The 22,047-nt window shown below is 48.7% G+C and overlaps 1 protein-coding gene across 5 annotated transcripts in view; it reads right to left on the bottom strand.

Annotated features, from left to right (window-relative positions):
- The window catches only part of SLC2A9 (solute carrier family 2 member 9), a 150,622-nt gene that overhangs the window by 48,607 nt on the left and 79,968 nt on the right, over nucleotides 1-22,047 (bottom strand). For all 5 annotated transcript variants that reach the window (XM_088792890.1, XM_019716591.3, XM_074321356.2 and 2 more), the window contains 3 exons: nucleotides 13,274-13,384; nucleotides 1,676-1,777; nucleotides 927-1,002 (listed from right to left, as the gene is read on the bottom strand). In XM_088792890.1, coding sequence (XP_088649016.1) covers nucleotides 927-1,002; nucleotides 1,676-1,777; nucleotides 13,274-13,384 — 289 coding nt within the window. The remainder of the gene's footprint in view (nucleotides 1-926; nucleotides 1,003-1,675; nucleotides 1,778-13,273; nucleotides 13,385-22,047) is intronic.

Genomic DNA, 22,047 nt, shown 5'->3' with positions numbered 1-22,047 from the left:
GGAACATGATGGAAAATCAGCAATGCAAAGGGGAAACAGAATTTCAGTTCTATTTGTTCTGACAGAGACGTAGTGTCGTTTGTATCAACATGGAAACCCAAACAAAGAAGAACCACAGCAATGCCTCCTGGAGAAATCTGTACAACTGTCAACTTGAACCACCTTCTCAGTCCTGCCATGGCCTCTGATGGGGGGGTCCTGAGGGACACAGATGCAGAGCCAGGGAATGGCAGGGCCCTCAGTCTCATCCACTCTGGCCATTTCACAGATGGGGAAGCTGAGGCCCAAGGAGAGGAGAGGCCTTTTCCACTAGGGAAGTGAGTCCTGGGTAAACAGAGGCTCAGAACACTCCACACTCTTGCAGGTGGTGCAGTGGTGGTTAGGGGCCTGGGAGTCAGGCAATTCTATCACTGCTCACTCTACGCCAGGTGCCTTCCGTCTCCACCTTCTCTAGAGCTGTCACGAGCCTTAAATGAGTTAATGCAATCAAGTGCTTGGCCAAGTGCAGCACATACTCAGTGATCAATACATTTTAGACATTACCACCATCACCACCATCACCACCACCATCACCACCACCACCACCATCGTCATCATATCTTCCACACTAAACTGTAACTACTGTGTGGGCACAGACCGTAACCTGAGTGTCTTCAATTCATTGCAAACTAGTGTGTCTGGCTTGTGGCCCTCACAGTTTTTAGTCGCTCTGTGTGGTTGTACGTGGTCATTAACGCAGCTTTGGGTGAGCACATGACTCACCATCTGTGGGATGGAAATGAAGGCAGTCCTGCACTTAATGGGTGGGGAGCGCTCTCTGCCCCCTCCACTCCCAGTCAGGCCCCGCCCCTCGCTGGGCAGCAGACTCCCCATCTGTACAGTGAGCCCCAGGTGTACACATGGGGTGCAGAAGGAGGGCGCCTTACCTGGACCGCTGCAGAAGGAGGCGATGATGGCCAGAATGCACACGATGCTCAGGTAAGGGATCCAGGGGGCGTGGTCCTGCGAGAGAGCAGCGGCGGGCAGGTGAGGAGGCAGGTTGAAGACCCGGGTTCCCACCCCAGCTCCTCCTCCATCTCCATCCATCTGCATGACCTTCAATAGGTCACTTTACATGTCTGTGCCCATTTCAGCATCCATAAAATGGGGATAATGATGACCCCTAAGCCAGTCCCGCTGCCTATTTTACAGCTGCAAGCAGTGGAGAGCTTAAGTGATTGGCCCAAAGTTTCATGGCGAGTAAGGGGGAAAGCCAGGATCTCACCCAGGAGGTGAGGCTCCAGTGCCCCTACCAGCCAATGAGGTGACAACTGTGCAAGTGCCTCAGATGGCAGTGCCAGGTATCTCAGCAGTCACCTAGTGCAGTCTCTTCTATTCCATAGATGGGTAAACCGAGGCTCAGAGAGGGCATGTATCTTGCCCAAGATCACAGAGCTCATTAGCAGCAACAGGACCGGAAGTCACGTGTCTCCTCTCCCATCCAAGGACCCGTCACTAAACCCTCCTCCCCAGCAGCTTCCGAGCCAGATGCCCCTGGGAAACCACATCACGAGGGGTCTGCGGGCAGTGCCGACTTCCAAGGCACAGGCCTGGAGCAGTGAAGCTGGAAGCGGCTCCATGCTGAGCGCCCCCCCCCCCCCCCCCCCCCCCGGGTGCGGCGGGCACATCCTCTCACCTGCAGCGTCAGCGTCACCGTGAGGATCCCGAAGAAAAGTGTCATCAGCCCAAAGCCACCAATGAGCAGCGGTCTCCGTCCCAGGCGCTCGATGACCAAGCCCTAGGTCAGGGTCAAAGACAGATGGTTACTCCTGCAGCTGCAGCAGTCGGAGAAGGGGAGTGTGGTGCCGGGAACCAGTGCTGGGATCGTGGCTAAAGGACGGCCTGGACCCCAGACAGGCCGGTGACTTCCTCCCCAGCCACACCTTGAGAGGCAACAGTTGTTATTAGAGAGGAAGACAGAGAGGAAGAAGAAAGCCACCATCGGTGAGCACCGGCTGTGCTGTGTCCTGCATTCACCTTTCCTGCTCATCTTCCTCTTTGGGGGCAGATGGGTTTATCCGCGAGGGAGGCTGGGAAATGAACCGAATGGACGGGGTTGCCGCAGCCTTTCCCTGCTGGGAGCCCGGCTGCCAGGGAAGGCGAGCTCTCGCATTCCTCTATGCTCCCACGTCGTAGATTTTATATGGGCACACTCCCAAAGCAGGAACCCAGGGGTGGGCGTGGGCACAAAAGGTTCTGTCGTTTTGCACTCTGTCCCTGTGCCTGGGTGGGTCAGTTTCATTCTGGGACGTGATACCAGGAAGCCCACATGACTGCAGCCCCTGAAGCTGGGCCCCCCACCCAGCTTCCCGCAGCTGTAGGACTGTCATTGACCTCCATCCGGCTGGCCCTGTGCCTGCTTCTCAGTTGGGGAAGGGCAGGACCCTTCATGGAGTTCCTTCAAATGCCAATGACCCTGAAGAATAGCTATTGTTGTTAAGTTTCAGAGACAGGTAGCCTCGGGCTTATATCCTGGGTCCACCACTTTCCAGTGTATAAACCTGGCACGTGACTTCCCTTCCCGGAGTTCCCAGGCCTTTGTCTGTGAAAGGAGGACGGAAACACCCTCCAGCAAAGCTGTCTGGACGGGGCATGTGGCTTAAATAAGACAATGCATTCAACACACACACTAGGTCTTCTGATCATGGCAGCTGCTTTCCTCTCCTCTTTTCTCTCCAGCCCATTTCACAGAAAGAGAACACTGAGGATAGTTTATAATGGCTAACTCCAGTTGGGGTGATATACGGCTATCATTTTACTTGTTACTTTTCAGCCTTTTTCAAATTTTCTACAGTGAGCCTTTTAACCTTAAAAAACCAAAAAAAGACTAAAAGATGGACTTAGCTAAAGGCGTGGAGCTGCAAATCTCTACGCCCGGAGTCACAGATCTTCACGCTTTCTCCATCTCCAATGATTTCCAATCCCCAGCCTGGCAAATTTTTATCACCATGTACATGTGTTCTGCTGTAGTCTAAGGGTGCCACAGCCATTCGTATGGTTAACAGGACAGAGCCCACAGTTAAACTGGCACTGACGACGGAGTCTGCTCGTCATGAAACATATCTGAGCTTTGTCTCAGAAGTATGTTAGGGGAGTTCAGTTAGAGGGCCCGGTGACAGCGCTGGCACTACTGGAGAAATGACCACGACAGGCATCGTAGTCGTGGGGACACATGGAGGGGGCCACACTGAGATTAACGTGTGTTGTGCTGTTACACTGAGATTCATGTGTACTTGCCACTGACGGCAGTGCTTCGAGTTTTTTGTTTAGTTTCTTCAAAGGCACCACCAACCATTTCAGAGTCAGCAAGTGTGTCCCAAACACAAACCAGCTGAGAAGCACTGGCTTACACCATGGTGGTGATATTCAAGAGTTTGGGGTGGGGGGCAGAATCTGGATGCTTGCCTTGTTTTCCTAAAGTCTCTGGCTGAACCAGGAAGCTGAGCCAATGTCAAGCTGGAAATGGTCTCCCTGATTTGGAAACAGTCTCTCAAGATGGCCTAGCAAGACACCAAGGAAGCAGCTGGAAAGAGAAAGAAGAACTGAAAACAACCCTCTCCATCCTAGCGGGACACAGAATCCTGCAGCCTCCTTGCCTCCTGGATGCCCCAGTAAGATGCCCTTTAAGTCCCAACCTGTCCAAAGGGGTGAGAGTAAACATAGTATTTCCACGCAACATTAAAATCAGTCGTGAAGACATTAACTCAAGATGAGCAGCGGCCTCTGAAGGTTACTGACGCCAGCAGGGGATGGACCGTCAGCCTCCTGATGCTCCTGAGAAAGCCCCTCTGGGGACGCCAGAGCCACACGGTCTCATCCGTTCAGCAGCCACGTACCTGGCACCTCCTGTCCACCCACAGTGCTAGGACATCTGGTGGAATAATCATGGTAAAACAATTTTTTTCCGTGAGGATTTAAAATTCAACGTTATTGATGTGTAGTTAGATTCAATAACACGTACCCTTTTAGTTGTACAGTTTGGCGTATTTGGACAAATGTATACACCCATAAAACCATGACCCCGTCAAGACGCAGAAGTCCCATCACTGCAAAGTTCCCTTGAGCCCCTCTCCCTAGCCATGAGCAGCCATAGACAGGCTTTGCGTCACTACAGATTAGAGTTCCACACTGACGCTCACTAGGCCTTGAGATTCATCCCTCGTGCATGGATCAATAGCTCGTTCCTCTTTCATGCTCAGTGGCAGCCTTCGAATGGCTACACCACAGTGTGTTTACGCGTTCATCCGTTGATGGACATTTGGACCGTTTCCAAGGTGGGCTCTTCGGAATAAAGCTGTTACAGACATCGGTGTTCGTGTGTCTGTGTACACGCGTGCTCTGGTTTCTCTTGGGTAAATGCTTATGAGACGGGTGGCTGGGTTGCCTGGGTAAAACTGTTACAAGAAACCGCCGAAGTGCTTTCCAAAGGGTTGTATCCCTCCAAATTCCCACCAGCTGTGCAAAAACATTCTAGTCGCTCCAGAGCTCCAGCACTTGGTATTATTGGCCATTGTAACCATCCTCGGAGTGAATGCTGGTATCTCATTGTGGGTTTTGGTTTTAATTTCCCTGATGACTAAGGGTGTTGAGCATTTTTTCATCTGCTTATGGATGTTTTTGGTATCTTCTTTTGTAAAGCATCTGTTCAAGGCTTTTGCTTAGTTTCAAGCAGGTTCTGGGGCTTCTTATTTTGTGTTCTAGTTTATGTGTTTTGGATACATGTCCCCTGTGAGACATGTTCTTTGTGAATATTTCCCAGTCTGACTTGCCTTCCCATTTCCTTGGCAATGTCTTTTAAAGAGGCACAGCTTTCCATTGTGATCAAATGCAATTGATCACTTTTTAAAAAATGGTTCATGCTTTTTTGTGTTCTAAGGAAACTTTGCTTACCCCAAGGTTGCAAAGACTTCCTCCTGTTTCCTTCTAGAAGTTTTATAATTTTCTATGGTTCAGTACATGGTCCTGAAGCTTCTATGGTTCAGTACATGGTCCATTTTGAACTAATTTTTGTGTATGCCATGAGGTAAGGGTTGTCTTCCATTTTTTTCCCACGTGAATATCTAGTTTTTATGGCACCACTTATTATAAAGACCACCTTTCCGCATTGAATTACTTTGGTGCCTTTTGTATTTCTGGTCTCTATTCTGTTCCACGGATCTGTATGGCTATCCTTATGCCAACACTATGCTGTCTTGATTACTGTATAGTAAACATCGCCATAGTACTTACTAAGTACCAGGCATGGTTCCAGATGCTTTACAGATAGTAATAATTTAATCCTCATAACATCTCTGTGGGGTATATGCTATCAGCACCCCCTGTTATAGCCAGAAATGGAGACTCAGCGAGGTTTAGCCACCTGCCCAAGGGGACACAGCGGCAGAGCCAACATCTAAGTCTAGGCAGTCTGGTCCCAGAGTCTTGCTCTTACCCCCTGTGCTAGCTACGCTGCCTCTTCCCACTCTCAGTGAGACAAATGCACACACAGATTTATCAAAGGAAGCTTTCCTCTCTTCATTTGTGTGAGGCCTGGCACTGGAGCACAGAGAAGGAAGAGACAGGAGTCCTCGCCCTTGGGGAATGTTATAGGTTAAACTGTATCCTCCCCCCAAAAATTTATCTTGAAGCCTAGACCTTGAAATGTGACTTTGTTTGAAAATAGGGTCTTAACAGAGATAATCAAATGAGGTTATTAGGGTGGGCCCTAATCCAGTATGACTGATGTCCTCGTAAAAAAAGGAAATTTTGCCACAGACACAAACACAGAGAGAACGCCACGTGAAGATGAAGGCAAAGGTCTCGGAGATGCTCCTACAAGCTCAAGATTCTCACACCAAAGACGCCAGCAAAGCCCCAGATGCTCGGGGAGGGGCCTGGCAGACGCTCCCTCCCAGCCTCAGAAGGACCTGCCTTCTGACACCTCCACCCCTGACGTCGGACCTCTCGTACAGTGAGGTAACACATTTCTGTGCCACCAGTATGTGATGCTTTGTTACCCAGCCCTAGCAAATGAACACAGGAGCTCATGTTTGATGGAGAGCCGGGCTCGGCAGTGGTGTGGTACGTGATGAAACGGATGAAGAAAGAACGGGGGGATGGAGGGAAGGAAAAGATGGCCTACAATTTCATTTATTTCAAATGTGATCCAACCAAAGCTTCCAAATGTGACTTAATGTGTCTTTATAGAATGTAGCATTACATATGTGACTTTACATGAATTTTATAGGTCAATCTCTGTCTGCATTGTGTTCTATGCAGTGTGTGAAGTACTCAGTGACGGCAGAATTCCTGTATCTCAGGGACTACAGAGCCCTGTAAAACAACCATCACCACTTCTTTAAACCTACTGAGTGACATACACATGTAAGATGCATGCATGCATGCACATGCGTGCACACACGTGCACACACGCACACACACACACATTCTCTCTCTCTCTCTCTCTGAATACTGCAGCAATAGGATGCCGCCCAGCTTGGGGCCAGTGCTCAAGTATCCCAAATGGCTGTCCTTGACCTTGACACTGTGGGGATGGTGGGGTCCCTGAGGAGCCTTGCCACACCACCAATTAGTGACTCTCCAGGCAGAAATTGGGTTAGTGCGGAAGCTTTAGCTATGGAAACATGGGAGAAAGGAAGGGGGAATGGTTTGATTACCGCTGACTCAGCTCTCAGCAGAGGCGAGAAAGCAAAGGCAGATTGCATGGGAAGAAACGGCCAAGTTTCTACATTACTTTTAACTGCTAGCAGTTCTGTTTCCAATATGCATGTTAATCTTTGCTTTCACTAATCTCTGCCTGAAAAGAAGCCAACACCTTGGAAAGCTGTGGGTATTCTCAAGTTAATTGAGTTGTAAAGTCTGTGTTCAGAAGACAGGGGCTCAGAAATAATTTTCTATGTGGAACAGGCTCTCTCTAAATTAGAAATTAAAAATAATTCATTGGAACGAACTTTATCCAAAAATTTCTGTTTAAAAGAGGAATGTATGTGAGAGCCGTATATCTGATTGGGCCAAAGGTACGAGAAACGAAAAAGTTACTTTTTAATTGCGCATCCTTCCAGCGTGGCCCATGAACCCTAAGAATAATAAACTAAAATGGTCTTGAGACATGTCAAGCGAAGTGCAAAATCAGACATGTTTCGGAGCCAAGTGGACATGCAGGAAAGGCTGGCCATAGACCAGGCTTCTGCAAGTTCTCAAGTGCTGGGAAAAATTTTTCCTTGGGTCGCAGCCATAGCTTCTGCAGCTTGTAAGGGGACCATATCCCCTACTCCTCCCCCCCTAGAAAGGAAATGATGGTTTTTAAGAGATTTACGATCATAAATTTCAACTGTTCTCAACTTTGGGCAAGTGGGAAAATGTTTAGCTTTTAAAGAAACGGAGTTGAGAAGAGCTCCTGGGTGGCCGGGGACTTACGAGTCAGTGCACTCACATGAGGAGCAAGGAGCTCGGAGCCTGGGGGGTTGGGGAGGGGGGCAGCAGCTGGCACTTGAGCTAACTGCCATCTCCACCTGAGCCCTGATCATATCCTCACCTTCCCTCTGATGGGGACACTGGTGGGGCCCGGCCCTGTCACACGGGGGACCAAAGGAAACTACTAGAGATGGGGAGGAAATCAGAAGACGTCTGGTGGGAAACAAGGCATCAGGAGTACAGGGTGGGCTGCAGGGAGTGGACTTGTGGGCATGTCCTTGTGTAAACCCAGAAATAGAACCACCTGATGGAAAGGTATGCTCAGAGTTGGGGCTGGGTGAGGGCAGGCACTGCAGGAAATGGGCTTCCAGCACAAAACCGCCTGTCCACTTGGGGACGCTGGGCCTGACTCTGTGTACCCCGCACCCCCGTAAGGATACGCCTCAGAGCCAGCAGAGTCCCCATGTCTATACGCATGTTTCCTACCAAGGCAACAGATTACATATGTACTTCTCAAATGGTGTACACGCATTTCATGTTCAAATGCAGCGAATAGGAAAAGCCGCTTATCCTGAATTTTAATTTCTCAGCTCTGGTAGGTGCTCATGGCTTGGATGGAGCCCCTGGGAGCCACTTGTGCCCTCACTCTCCGCTCCCAGGGAGTTTGGGGGCCAAAGGGGGAGTCTGTTTCTGATTTTGCTGATGTAGCTCCCTCCCTTCTGCCAAGTTCCTGTAAATTTTGTTAGATAAGCTGGGGACTTAATCTAATATTTTAGTGGCGGTGGGGTTGTTTCTTCCTGCTCCTCTGCATAGGAACGCAGCAGAATCATTTGTTAATGGAACACTTGCACGTAGAGAAGGAGGAGCTGAACTCAGTCCTTTTGATGCCAGTTTTAGACAACATGCAGTCTGATGATTCACAGGAAAATCAGCCTGTTTTCCAGCCTCCTCACACCCCCTGCGCTACCCTCACCACCCCACCCACACCTGTTTTCTTCACAGTGGCCAGAGGGGTCCTTTTCAAACAGGACAAGACTGCCTCTTTGTTTTATTGATGGTTTTTTGTTTGTTTGTTTTGCTGTGCGGAAGCTTTTTAGTTTGATATAGTCTCATTCATTTATTTTTGCTTTTACTTCCCTTGCCTTTGAGATCAAATTCATAAAATCCTAAGACCAAGGTCCATAAGTTTAGTACCTATGTTTTCTGCTACGCAATTTGTTGTTTCAGGTCTTATGGTTAGCTCTCATCCATTCTGAGTTAATTGTGGTACACGGTGACAGGTAGCAGTCCAGTTTCATTTTTTTGCATGTGGCCTTCCAATTTTCCCACCACCATTTACTGAAAAGGCTTTCTTTTCTCCATCCTTTGTTTTTGGTTCCATTGCCGAAAATTAATTGCTCTTACATATGTGGGTTTATTTCTGGGTTCTCAATTCCGTCCCATTAGCCTATGCATCTGTTTTTCTGCTAGAATGGGAGAAGATATTTGCAAACAACACCTCTGATAAGGGGCTAATATCCAAAATTTAGGAAGAACTCATACAACTCAACAACAACAACAAAAAAGCAAACAATCCAGTTAAAAAAAAGGGCAGAAGACCTGAACAGACACTTCTCCAGGGAGATATACAAATGGCCAACAGATATATGAAAAAATGCTCAACGTCACTAGCTATTAGGGAAATGCAAATCCAAACCACAATGAAATACCACACTTCACACCTGTTAGAACAGCTATCATCAACAAGACAAATAATAAGTGTTGGAGTGGTGGTGGAGAAAAAGGAACCCTCATACACTGCTGGTGGGAATGTAAATTGGTACAGCCACTAATTTTTTGGTTCCTCAAAAAATTAAGAATAGAATTACCATATGACCCAGCAATCCCTCTCTTGGTATCTACCCCCAAAATCTGAAAACATGTATCCGTAAAGATATATGTGCTCCGATGTTCGTTGCAGCTTTATTTATGGTGGCCAAGACATGGAAACAACCAAAATGTCCTCGATAGATGAATGGATAAAGAAGATGTGGTCTATATACACAGTGGAATATTACTCTGCCATAAGAAAAGATGAAATACTGCCGTTTGCGACAACACGGATGGATCTCGAGATTATCATGCTAAGTGAAATAAGTCTGACAGAAAAAGTTGAGAACCACATGAGTTCACTCATATGTGGGATATGAAACTGAAAGCAACTAATAATCAAGATAAACAAAAACTCGTAGACACAGACAACAGTTTAGTGGTTATCAGAGGGTAAGGGGGAGGGAGGTGGTAGAAGAGGGTAAAGGGGGTCAAATATATGGTGATGGAAGGAGAACTGACTCTGGGTGGTGAACACACATGCCACATATAGATGGTGAATTATAGAATTGTACACCTGAAACCTATGTAACTTTACTAACCAATGTCACCCCAATAAATTTAATAAGAAAAATAAATAAAAATAAACACAAGGCACTCAGCTGTCAATACCCTCGCCACGCCCCTCCAGGCCTGCTGGCCTCCCTGCCTCCTTCCCCCTGGCAGACAGAGCTGTGCTCCTGAGCAGGGCCTGCCCTGGACATCCTCTGGGCGCCCCTCCAAATCACCTACACCCTGCTCTGTGTCCTGGAGAAGGACCCACAGGATCAGATCCCTTGCCCTCTGCCTCCAGGTGGTATCAGCAAATGGGGCACCAGGAAGAAAGCAGAAGGAAGGCAGGGAGTGAGGCCAGGGTGTTGGCCCCGGCTCCCTTGCAGCTGGCTGTGTCCCTCCACTCAAGGTCACTGCTCCTGAGGGGTAGCCTGCCCACCCTACAGACCCACCCACCCCCAAGTTCATCTGCCCTGCAACCATCGTGTTCACTGTGCCATCTCTTTCCTGCTGGGGTCTGGCTGATGCAGGCTTTTCTTCTAGCCGCTCCCTCTGCCTGGAACGTTCTTCCCCACATATCTGGGTGACAACTCCCCCATTCGTGGGCATGATGGCAATATGTAAGACAGTCACCTAACCCACCTCTCAACCCCCGTTTCAATGTGCCACTGCTCCTGATGGCATCCTTCTCCACCTAAGCTCCCACACAGGTGACTCATTTTGTTCATTATTTGTCCCCACCGCCACCGGGAGCTGATCTTTTCCTGGGCAAGGCCTTTGTCTCTTTTGTCCACGGACGCACCTCACACACCTAGACCTGCTCCTGCCACAGAGCAGGGGCCAAGCAGCACTGTGGAATAAATGAGTGAACGCAGGAATGAGTGACTCTCCCATCAGAGCTGTGAAGCTGTCACTCCCCACTCTGGGCCACACGGAGGTTCCCACTCCTCTAGAACACACACGGTCTGAATGTCCATGATCCACACTGGACGGCAACAGCAGGCAGACCTTCAGAGGCTGTGGTGCCCAGTTCTGATTTTGGAAAAGTCCTCTCTTTCTCTCCCAGGAGGGTAAAGTCATTTACCTCCTTCTTGGGATAGTACTTCCAAGAACTACTTCGTCAAATATTGTCACCTTTGTGGACGATCATCTGCCCGCCAGAGGGTGGGGACCAGAAGGCAGGGTCAGGGGGACTGAGGTTGAAAGCATCAGCACTCCCTCTGTTTGCTCCTCTTTCAAATGGGGGTGAAAACTGGACTTTCAGGAGTGATGTGAGCCTTCATGAGATTCCACGTAACACACTCAGGGGGTTGGGGAGCAGGAGGGGCCCTAGGTCTTAGCTCCCCCCGGTCCCTCAGGTTCTGACCTATTGGCTGTCTGCCTGATCCTGGGTAAGGCATTGCTGTGAGACTTGGTTTCCTCAACTATCAAAAGACCCAGAATCCCTGTGAAACCCTGCTCTCTGCTAGGATGTTCATCACAGCCTCATTGAAAACGACAAATAATGGGAACTTACCACACAGAACAAGACTAGTGAACACTGCTCATCATTTGCCTAGCGCTGCGTATGTCATTTAATGTGTATTCCGTTGTTTAGTCCTCACCCCACCCCTAGGAGGCTGGGGCGGTGTCTTTCTTATAGAAATGGGGAAATCGAGTCACAAAACTGTTGAATCACTTGCCCAGGGTCACGTAGCTCCAAAGAGTCAAAGCTGGGATCAGAATCAAGGCAGTGGGTTTCTGCCGGCCGGGCTCTGAGCGGAGCCCCCGTCACAACGCACCCCCCCACCCCCCGCCCCGCAGACAACAGTGAAGGAAATTCATAGCCAATCTATGCAGAATGATAGCGCTGTCACACTAGTGCTGATTCAGAGGGCCAATGATTTGCATGCTTTTCTGCATGTACGTCGCACTTTAATAAAACGTACTCAAATGAGAAGTAATAGCATGGAAAATCACTTTGACTTAAGGTCATGTGAACAAAAGCAGGATTAAAGAGAGTGGATCGAATAGGGTCACTGCTGCGTAGGAATAAAACACGTCTATGTGTAGAAAAGACAACGAGGGATTTCCCCAAACTTCCTCTGGTAGTATGATCGTAGGTGATTTCTTCTTTGTTTCTTTCTATTTTTCTGATGTTTACAAATTTACCCTAATGAGCTTATGTCGATTTCTTATAACAACAAAATACTTTACCAAAATAAAACAAACAAACAAACCCCAAAACAAACCCTGTCATTTCCCCATCATTTTCGTTCCAGACTGTGCTTTTCTGCTGATCAAAGTAAACCTATGACAAATCTATAACCACTGGCTAGAGTCTGGAACTCGAGACAAGAATTTTATGAAACTTCCAGATCATGAAACATTAAAATATATACCCTCTAATAAAAAGCCCGTGAATGGAAGGAGAGGGAGACCAAACACCAGTGTCAACACTTTTTATGGCATCCATTTTTAAAAGCATCTTGTTAAAATGCCCTATTAAGAACAAGGAGCAAAATATAGTGTTCTGCTGAAAACAAGTCAAAAAGGCAACTGGGAGCCTCTGCTTGTTTGCACTGGCATCCGTCCTGTCAGCACAAATGGGGAACAAGAACGGAAATAAATAAGCTACTCCATCAAGGTCACACAGTGTCACTCTGATTGTAACCCTCTTCTCTTTCCCCTGGAAGTGAACCCCATCGTGTACTGGGTGCCTGAAGGGTGAGGCTCAGCCCACACATCTACACCATAGAAGGGACATGAACAGCGCACGAAAGGAGAAACAGAAGCTCAGAGAGGTTGAGTGCATTGTGCAATATCACACAGCCAAGAAGTTCCAGATCCAGGATTCTAATCTGGTTCAGTCTGATTCCAAAACCTGTGCAGTTCCTGCTAGATTCTGAAGTCTCCAACTCCCCGCACCGCCCAAATGTTCATTTTGCATGTTGGAGATTGAGAAAGAGTGATGAGCGTTGTGTTTCTCTTTTTTGGGAGATTGCGGCTCATTATTAAAGCCATGCTTTCTAGTACACCGAGGGATGGGGCATGGCCTTTCTCGTTTTCTTTGCTTTGCAAACGCCTACATATCTGGGGTGGTGAGATGACAGCTTATGGCTGTGAAGTATGTTTGAAGTCCTGGCCGTAGACCTGAGCTCAGAGTGCTCGGCCCTGGGTTGCCAGGCAGATGTGGTCCTTCTCAGAGGGGCGCATTAGACTGTGTCCTCGGTGACCAGGTGGGAGTTCAAAGAAGGGAACTGTTTTTTTTTAAAGGAAGACAACAGGGAAGCAAAATATAGATAAGAATCTTCTCTCTTTAAATGGGTGAAATGTGAGTGGTCAACTGCATGATAAACTCTTAAAATTCAGACACCTGTGTAGGGCAAAGCGCATGCTCCTTTACAGGCAAGCCCGTTTTCTGCTTGGGCGTCCCTGCTGACCCTGCGATGTTCTCGGGAATAACCCTCAGTTTACTTACAGAGACGACGGCAGCCACAGTCTCGATGCCACCCGTGCTCAAGGTGATGTACGGGATCTTTTCTGGAGGGATGCCGGCTTTCCCAAAGATGCTGTTGGTATAGAACCAAATCTATAATGCGGGAAAGAAAACGAAGGTGGGTCAGTGAAGGGGCATCTATTTCGTACGTTAAATTCCAGCACATGGTACCTAAATTCAGGGACATAAATCACTGGACATGGTGATTTATGTGTTCTCCCCGTCCCAGCCATTTCCTTAAAGAACAAGAGTTTACTGAATGAGAGAAAACTGCGCTGTCCTGATATACGAAAGCGGATGGGGGGCCTGCTGCTGGAAGGGCCTAGGAAACTGATGGTGATGAAACGGCAACATCTGTGTTTGGTGCTTGTCTCTGTCAGGCTGGACTGTAGCTGGGCGCACTCGGTTCTCACTTTGTTTCTGGAGAAATGAAAGGTCTCTGTGGGCCCTCTCACCCCTCAGGTGGCCTGCTGCCTCCCGTGCACAGGTGGATCTGACACTTGTGCTACGGCCGGCCTAGGTTCTGAACCCCACGCCCTGACCCGCTCGTGGTCCCCAGACGGCTCCTCCTGTGGAAGCCAAGCTCTGGCCTCCCCCAGGGGTGCCCTCCAGGCTCCTCACACTGCCCCGGGCCCCTCCTCCCCTGTTTCCACTTCTCCCTGCAGCCAAAGGCGTCAGGCATCCACAAAGACTTTAAACGTTAGCAAGGGAGTCGAGGTGCCTAAAATTACACGCTCATCCAGGGACAGTTACAAAAGCAGCACTAGAACCAGCTCATACGTAAATGCGTCTATGCATCAGTAGGCAGCAGTCGGCCTTTCAGACCCTCTCTCCCAGTCCGGGCCGCAGGACGGTCCTGTACCCAGGGAGTAGGACTGCATCACAAACTGCCAGTCTCATTCTGCTGGCTCCTCGGGGCCATTTCTCTTGCTGGCTCCTCACAGCGGGAACTGCCCCAGCCTCCCGCAGAGGCTGGTTGGATCCGGCAGTTTGAAGGTGTGGATCACATGGGAGCACCAGGAAATGGAGTGTGTGCTTTGCATGGACCCCGCCTGCCCACAATGGCTCTCCCTCAGGTTGCCCGAGGCTCCTCCCACCGAGACAGATGGTGAGGTAGGAGGAGGGGTACAGGTCCGCAGGCCTGCGAACCCCACTCCAGCCCCAGCGCTGCCACTTTCAAACTGAGGGTCTGTGAGCAAGTGATTGCCTGTCTCTGAATCTTCGCCCTCGGAAAGAAGGTAACAACACCCCGTCTTTCAGGATTGTCATAAAAAAATTTTAAGTGATGAAGTATGTTGTATATAATTGGTGCATAACAAATGGTAGGTGTTATTCTAGAAGATTCCATCTCTGCTGAGATGCGATTGCTCCTCAGTCAAGGAAAACACCACACAGTTGTGGGGAAGCCACGGGGAGGAAGCCCCTGAGTCGGCTTCTTAGCCCCGCCTCCTCCTGTGGGCGGGGCCTTGGGGGGACTTTGCAGGGGGCACAGCGGAGGCTTTGCACCTTCTTGACTCCCCTGTCCCGTCGCCCTAAAGCCCTCATTCTTAACTCAGGACACAGTGTTTTAGAGAAAAAGCATAACCCCACGTTGCCTAAGGAGCAGAGAGACCACACACAGCCAAGAACCAGGCGTGGAGGAGAGCCAGGCTGGTCTGCCTCCTGCCCCGCGGTTCTTTCACTGTGGGCAGTGGGGCTTTGAGCCCCGCTTACTGCCGAGCTTCCTCTTCTACCGGCCGGTTACCCCCACTCCCATGTCTACCCATGGCCTTGATCACAGTGGGCCTTTGACTGAGAGACGCGTTCTAATCTACCTGTCCGGCTAACCTGCAGGAGCAACAGAACCCCTGATGTACCTTCGTCCAAAACAAGACGGTATGAGAGGGAGTGTGGACTTAATATACGCTTCAGACGTGGTCAGCAGAACACTGGCTCCGCACAGATGGCCACGTCCTGATCCAGGGAACCTGTGACTACGCTGCGTCACATGGCAAAAGGGACTTTGAAGATGTGGGTCAGTTGAGGGTCTTGAGATGGGGGGCAGGGCGCTCTTGGGTTATCTAGGTGAGCTGGAAATGTGTCCTAGGAGGGAGGGAGGATGGTCAGACGTTAGAGAGAAGATGGAAGCAGAGGTCAGATTGAGACACAGAGAGAGAGAAACACAGGGCTGAGCTTCCCAAATAATGGTGCACAGCCTCTATTTTGCAGTATAGAGACAGGAGACCTTGTCACTTAGTAAACATTACATCCCAGGAACTGTGCCAATGTCTTTGTTCCCTGTTTCCATTTGGGGAACAGGCCTCCCTGTCAGCCCAAGGGACAAGGTGCCACATAAGGGACAAGGAATAAGGCAGGTGGGTGCCCTTGGAAGGAAAGGCCATGTGTGCTCACGGGCGCCTCCTGCAGGGAGCTTGAGTCCCCTCTGCTCTCCAGACCTGTGGACAAGGGCCTGGGTTGCTTCCTTCTGTTACGACTGGGTCTGCGCCTTAAATCTGGGGGTGCAGAATTAACCACAGCTGCTGAAGCTGCACCCCCGCATCCAGCTGCACTTGGTGCAGAACTGACATTTTGATCTTCACCTATCCGATTTCTGTGCCAGTCTCTCTGACCTGTTCTGAATTTCAGAGGGGAAGAAAGGAGCTTATATTTTGTACCCACCCCCAAACCTGTCCCCTACATCACTTAATTTCATCCTCACCACAACCCACTGAGGTAGATATCACTGCCCCCATTTAACAGATGAAGAAACTGAGGCTCGGCCAGGTGAGGGCTGCCTAGCTACCCAGTGGCAGAGCTGGGATGTCAGCTCAGGTCATTCCAACCCCTTCCGCTGCCCTCTGCAGCCCCTGGGTGAGAAAGCATCTGATTCCCCTCCTGAAATGGAATGAGATGGATGTTAAATCAGGTGGCATCAATCTGAGAGGTGGGAAGGAACAGAGTGCATCATAGGAAAAGATAATGCATGCTTGCCACAAAGAAAAGCAAGGCCTTCTGCCCAAGGAAGAGGCGTGGCTCTTCTGACAATGCTGGAAAGCCTGGACCGTCCTCCTTGGCAGGGCTGCTTTGTCCAAAGCCCTAGCAAGTGTCACCCCTCATTCTCCTCAGGCCTTACTTCCACCTGACAATGGAGGGGGAGGCTGAGCTGACTTTCTCAGCCTCTCTGGTGGGACCAGCTGAGGCCCAGCTGCCTCACCCATTGTAAGACAAGACCCACAAACCCCTCCAGGGTCCTCTCCAGGGCTCTGGGCTTGTACCTCAGCCCCCAGGTCACATCAACTTAAAGTCTAAAGTCCCCTCTTCATGGACAGCTGTCCTTTGGAAAGACGGAGGCTGTGAGTGGACGGAACAGGTGTGACATGTATCACTCGCTGCCAGCGGTGAGGCTTTGGACCCGGGTCTCTACCACCGGCCTCGATTCGCGTCCTTAAAGTGCATGAGAGAATTAAACCGGATGATGTACTCGGAGTGCCCGACTCTGGGCTCAGTGAGGGGTGGCTCCCTCCTCTGCCCCTCACTCTTTTTCTTCATGAAAATCCACAAATAGACAAAGTAAGCACCCAAATACTGAGTGGCCAGAAATCCCAGCTTTTCTAAGAGTCTTGTTCCTGCTCGTACCGGTAAAAATATAGCCTCACCTGAGCCAGCACCTTTCTCGTCTCCTTTGAGTCACGTCCCCATTTTGCATCTCAGTGACTGAGGTCAGAGGTGTTAAGTGTCCCCGAGGAGGGTGGAGGATGTGGGCAGGAACCCAGGCCACCCAGGCCTCAGGACAGGAGTCTTTCATCATTGAGCACCACCTACGTGGCTGGCCCTATGCCGGGGGCTTTATGTGCATGTTTTCATCTCTCTTCACAACCATCACCTGAGGTGGGTACCACTTTACAGCTGGAGAAACTGAGGCACGGAGCAGTTATGGCAACTCATCCCATAACTCTCAAGTTCAATGCTAGGAGTTGAGCACACTTGACTCCAGGACTTGTGCTGTTGACCACAGAGCTAGGACAGCCCCACGGAGGGTCTCCATGGAGCGATCTCTCCACCCACCGGGACACCGTAAATCCTTTCAGTGAGATGGTCTCAGTTATTAGGGCAATGGAACATTTTCAGTTTTCCTAACTTGAGTTAGAAAACGATTTGGGGAGAAACTTGAAGACAAAAGCTATTGCTAATACTTCTGAACTTGTGATGAGTAGTTTTATGCAAAACATGATTGGGGTTCCTGAATTCCGAATGATGCTTTGACAAATGGGATGGTCCTTCATATGGTTCCAGGCCAGCAATGGGGGCAGGTATCATGCTTCACTACCAACCTGTCTGAGTTTTCCTTGTTTCCCGCTCTCCCTCCCTTCTCCCAGCCTCATCTCCCTTCTATTCAATTCTTTATAGAAGGTACAGGATGCCTGGCGCTCTGCTGGGCACTGGGGTGACAGTGGGGGCAACACACATCCTCCTCCCCACAGACCTAGTCTAGCAGGGAAGGGAGGCGTTATGCAACAACCGTGTTTCCCCGAAAATAAGACCTAACTGGAAAATAAGCCCTAGCGTGATTTTTCAGGATGAAATCCCCTGAACGTAAGTCCTACTGCGTCTTTTGGAGCAGAAATTAATGTAAGACCCAGTCTTATGTTCGGGGAAACACGGAATTACCCAGGTAAAGGGCTTGAGGGATACACCAGCTACCCCGGCACGCTGTAATACTCAGGCAGCCACCACATGGGCAAACTCTGGCAGTGGTAAAAGGCCTCTGAGCTTCGAGAACGGGTCACCAGGCACATATGGCTTGTTCACAGCCTGTACTCTGAGCCTTTCTACTCTTGCTTGACATCTATTTCTGACAAGCTTGGGTGTCTTGTTTCCCAACCGAGACTGCATATCAGAAGTTTGAAAATGCATGGCTTCGGAAGAGAAGAAAACATTGCCAGGGACAGTCTTGCTGCCAACAGGAAGGTGATCTAATATAAGCTGAGCAGTTACCATGTGAGAGATAGTCTACATACCTAATTTCACATAATCCTCACGGCATCTACGCAAACCGAGTAATAGCATCCCCATTTTCCATAACAGGAAACAGAGGCCCAGTGACGTCTGTGATTGGCTTCCTCACTTCAAGAGGCAGGGATCCAGAGGGAGGAAGGGCAGCCCGAGGTCCGTAAGTACTTGGCATTCCAGAAGATTCAGGAAGGTTCAAGAAAACTATGGATTCCCTGTACCGGCTTTGACAACTGGCATTAGTCCGATTTTCAGCCTCAGGACTTGGTAGAAACAGTGGCTTCCCTGCCCCCTTGTTTGTCTCACCTCCTATTCCTTTCTTGCCCAAACATTTAGGGGCCTCCCATGGGTCATGGCAGCTCCAGGTGTTGGGGACACAAGGACCATGAGGCATGGCCTCCACCCTCGAGGATGGTCATGGTGAGGGGAGCGGCACTGGAGGGGCAGGAGCCATCGATGTTGCCCCAGGTAAGTAGGTGGGCTCAGCAACGAGAGGCTCCCACGTGCCGGGAGAGGCTGCACGTTCGCATACAACTCTGGTTTTCACGCAAAGGACAAACTGCTCAGGAGAAAGGCAGCTGCATGAAATAATTTTGAATGACTGATCTAATTTTAGAGACGGGAACTTGAAAGTTAGTGTGAGAAGAAGACAGAAAAAACAATCAAGCACTGAAAAGGAATTGAAAAACAACTAAATGTAAAACCCAAGTCTCACTTGATTTCTAAAATATGAGACTATCATTCATCAACTCTTTAGCAAAAATGTACTGAACAATATGGAATGTTTGTTTAATACAGTGGTTCTCAACCAGGGGCAATTTTGACCTGAGAGGACGTTCGTTTGGCAATGTCTGGAGACATCTTTGGTTGTCAGCACTGGTGGGGTAGGCTACTGTCATCCTGTGGGTAGAGGTCAAGGACACTGCAAAACATCCTGCAGTGCACAGGACAGCCCTTTGTGACCATGAATTTCCCAGCCCCAAATGTGCGTAGTGCTGAGGCTGAGAGGTGCCGGCTGAGCACAAGATACCTGAGTCTTAGAGACGGGCTGGCCACACCTGGGTAGGGCAGTTGTTGCCAGGATTGTGCATTTCACAGCACAGGCACCACCTGCAGTGACGGTGGGCAAGTCCTTGTGTCACGCAGGGTGTCATGGGGGGTCTCAGCTCCCACTCCCCACACAAGAACACAAGATATGGTGAGGCCAGAAAGGAACAACAACGGAGCCATAGATAGGGGGGTTACCACTATATTCTTGCTGGAGGCTGGGTCGGAGACACAGGGAAGAAACTTCCACTAGTACCCCAACAAATGGTCTTCCTTCACCCTAGTCTCGCTGGCAGCCAGGTGAGACACACACAGGAAGTAGTAGCCACATGATGCACAATCCTCCATCCGCTTTCCTGCCAACCAACCAGCCAACCAACCAACCAGCCAACCAACCAACCAACCAACCAACCAACCAACCAACCAACCAACCAACGCAGCCACGGCAGATATATCAGCGGCTAATTGGCTAACTGATTACAGCTGACGGCCATCTACTACCTGAGCCAGCACCTTTCCACGTGAGGCCGAGAGCCTAGAAACTGCTCTCTGAGACTTCGTCCCTACACCTTGGCCCTCTGTAAGCCTCAGTTTCTTCATCTAGAATCCGGGGAGAGCACCCCCTACCCTGTAGACATTTGGAGCTGGAAGAAACTGATCAATGGGTTGATACCTAGCAGTATTTACAACTGCCTTAAACTACAGACCATGTCCCCCCAAAGAATTTCTGGGAAAATCAAGGGAACAAAGCAAGTTTTAAAGGGCATTTAAAGTTTTTCATCTGTGTTAGACAACTCTCTTCCTTGGTCTCATGAATTATTTGGATTAAAAGGCAGCAGGTGCAGGAAGAGAGCCCTGACTGAGGCGCAGGCTAGTTGGGCTGTGATTTGTGGCTAACCTGTGTTTGTCCCTTTGTATGTAAAACAGAAGTAGGCTTATCCCATTCGCGGCCTGTGGATGACCTGGGGACACAGCTCAATGACTCAGTGGGAAAGCTCTCAAGAACACTGGGGACCTTCCCTGCTCGGGGCTTAAGCACCTAGATCTTGTGGCCAAATGGATAGTGTTCAAATCTCTTTTTACCATTCCACGCTGTGTGACTTAGGGAAAGTCTCTCAGTGTCTGTGTGCCTAACTCACAGGGCTGTCAAGGGATCAGCGTCTGGCTCATGTTAAATGCTAAACAAGTGTGTGTTTAATTATTATTACAGCAGAGCAGACAGAGGCTGGGTGAGGGAAAGCAATGGCCCAGGTCCCCCACTGCAGATTTGTGGTCTCACTGAGACAGAAAGCCAGGCGTCTGGATCTTGGTCCAGAGCTCTTTTCTTTGTGTTGAGTTAAGCAGGCCAAGCTGGGAGTATTGGTCCTGACTTAGAGATTTAAAATAATCCTCAGCAAACTAAGAGTAGAAGGAAATTATCTCAACATAATAAAGGCCATATATTATAAGCCCAGAGCTAACATCATACTCAATGATGAAAAGCTGAAAGCTTTTCCTCTAAGATCAGGAACAAGACAAGGATGGCCACTCTCATGATTTTTATTCCACATAGTACTGGAAGTCCTAGCTGTAGCAATCAGGCAAGAAAAATAAAAGAAAAAGGCATCCATATCAGAAAGAAAAGAGCAAAATTATCACTGTTTGCAAATGACATGATCTTATATGTAGAAAAATCCCAAAGATGCCACACACACACACACACACACACACACACACACACACACACACACTGTTAGAAACACTAAACGCATTTAGTAAAGTTGCAGGATACAAAATCAACATACAAAAATCAGTTGCGTTTCTATACGTTAACAATAAACTATCCAAAAACAAAATTTGTAAAAATCCCAATTACAATAGCATCAAAAAGAATAAAATACTTGGGAATAAAGTTAACGAAGGAGGTAAAAGACTTTTACATTTGAAAACTACAAAACACTGATGAGAGACATGAAAGAAGATACAAATAAATGGAAAAATATTCCACATTCACGGACTAGAAGACTTAATAATGTCAAAAGGTCTATACTAGCCAAAGCGATCTACAGATTCAATGTCATCCCTATAATAATCCCAATGGCATAGTTACAGAAATAGAAAAAAAATCCTAAAATTCATAAAGAACCACAAAAGACAAGAAATAGTCAAAACAATCTTGAGAAAGAATAAAACTGTAGGCCTCATACTTCCTGATTTCAAAATGCGTTACAAAGCTACAGTAATCAAAGCAGTATGGTGCTGGCATAAAAATATACATACCGACTAATGGAACAGAATAGAGAGCCCAGAAATGAGCCCATGCATTTATGGTCAACTGATGTTTGACAAGGGAGCCAGGAATATTCACTGGGAAAAGAATAGTCTTTTTGACAAATGGTGGTGGGAAACTCAATATCCACATACAAAACAATGAAATTGGAACTTTATCTTCATTCAAAATGGATTAGAGACTTAACCATAAGAGCTAAAACTGTTAAACTCCTAGAAAAAACATACGGCCCCAAAAGCAAAAATAAACAAGTGGGACCACACCAAACTAAAAAGCTTCTGCACAACAAAGGAAACAATCAACAGAGTACAAAGGCAACCTACAGAATGAAACAAGATATTAGCAAACCCTGCATCTGATAAGGGGGTCAATATACAAAATATATAAGGATCTCCTACAACTCAAGAGCAAAAACAACAAAACAGAACAACCCCAAATAACCCAATTGAAA

Source organism: Rhinolophus sinicus, chromosome 1 (assembly GCF_057876585.1).
Source record: "Rhinolophus sinicus isolate RSI-liver-muscle chromosome 1, RSI-T2T, whole genome shotgun sequence".
Taxonomy (NCBI): Eukaryota; Metazoa; Chordata; class Mammalia; order Chiroptera; family Rhinolophidae; genus Rhinolophus; species Rhinolophus sinicus.
The sequence above is the reverse complement of the archived record's forward strand: the minus strand, read 5'-3'. Positions and strand labels throughout refer to the sequence as shown.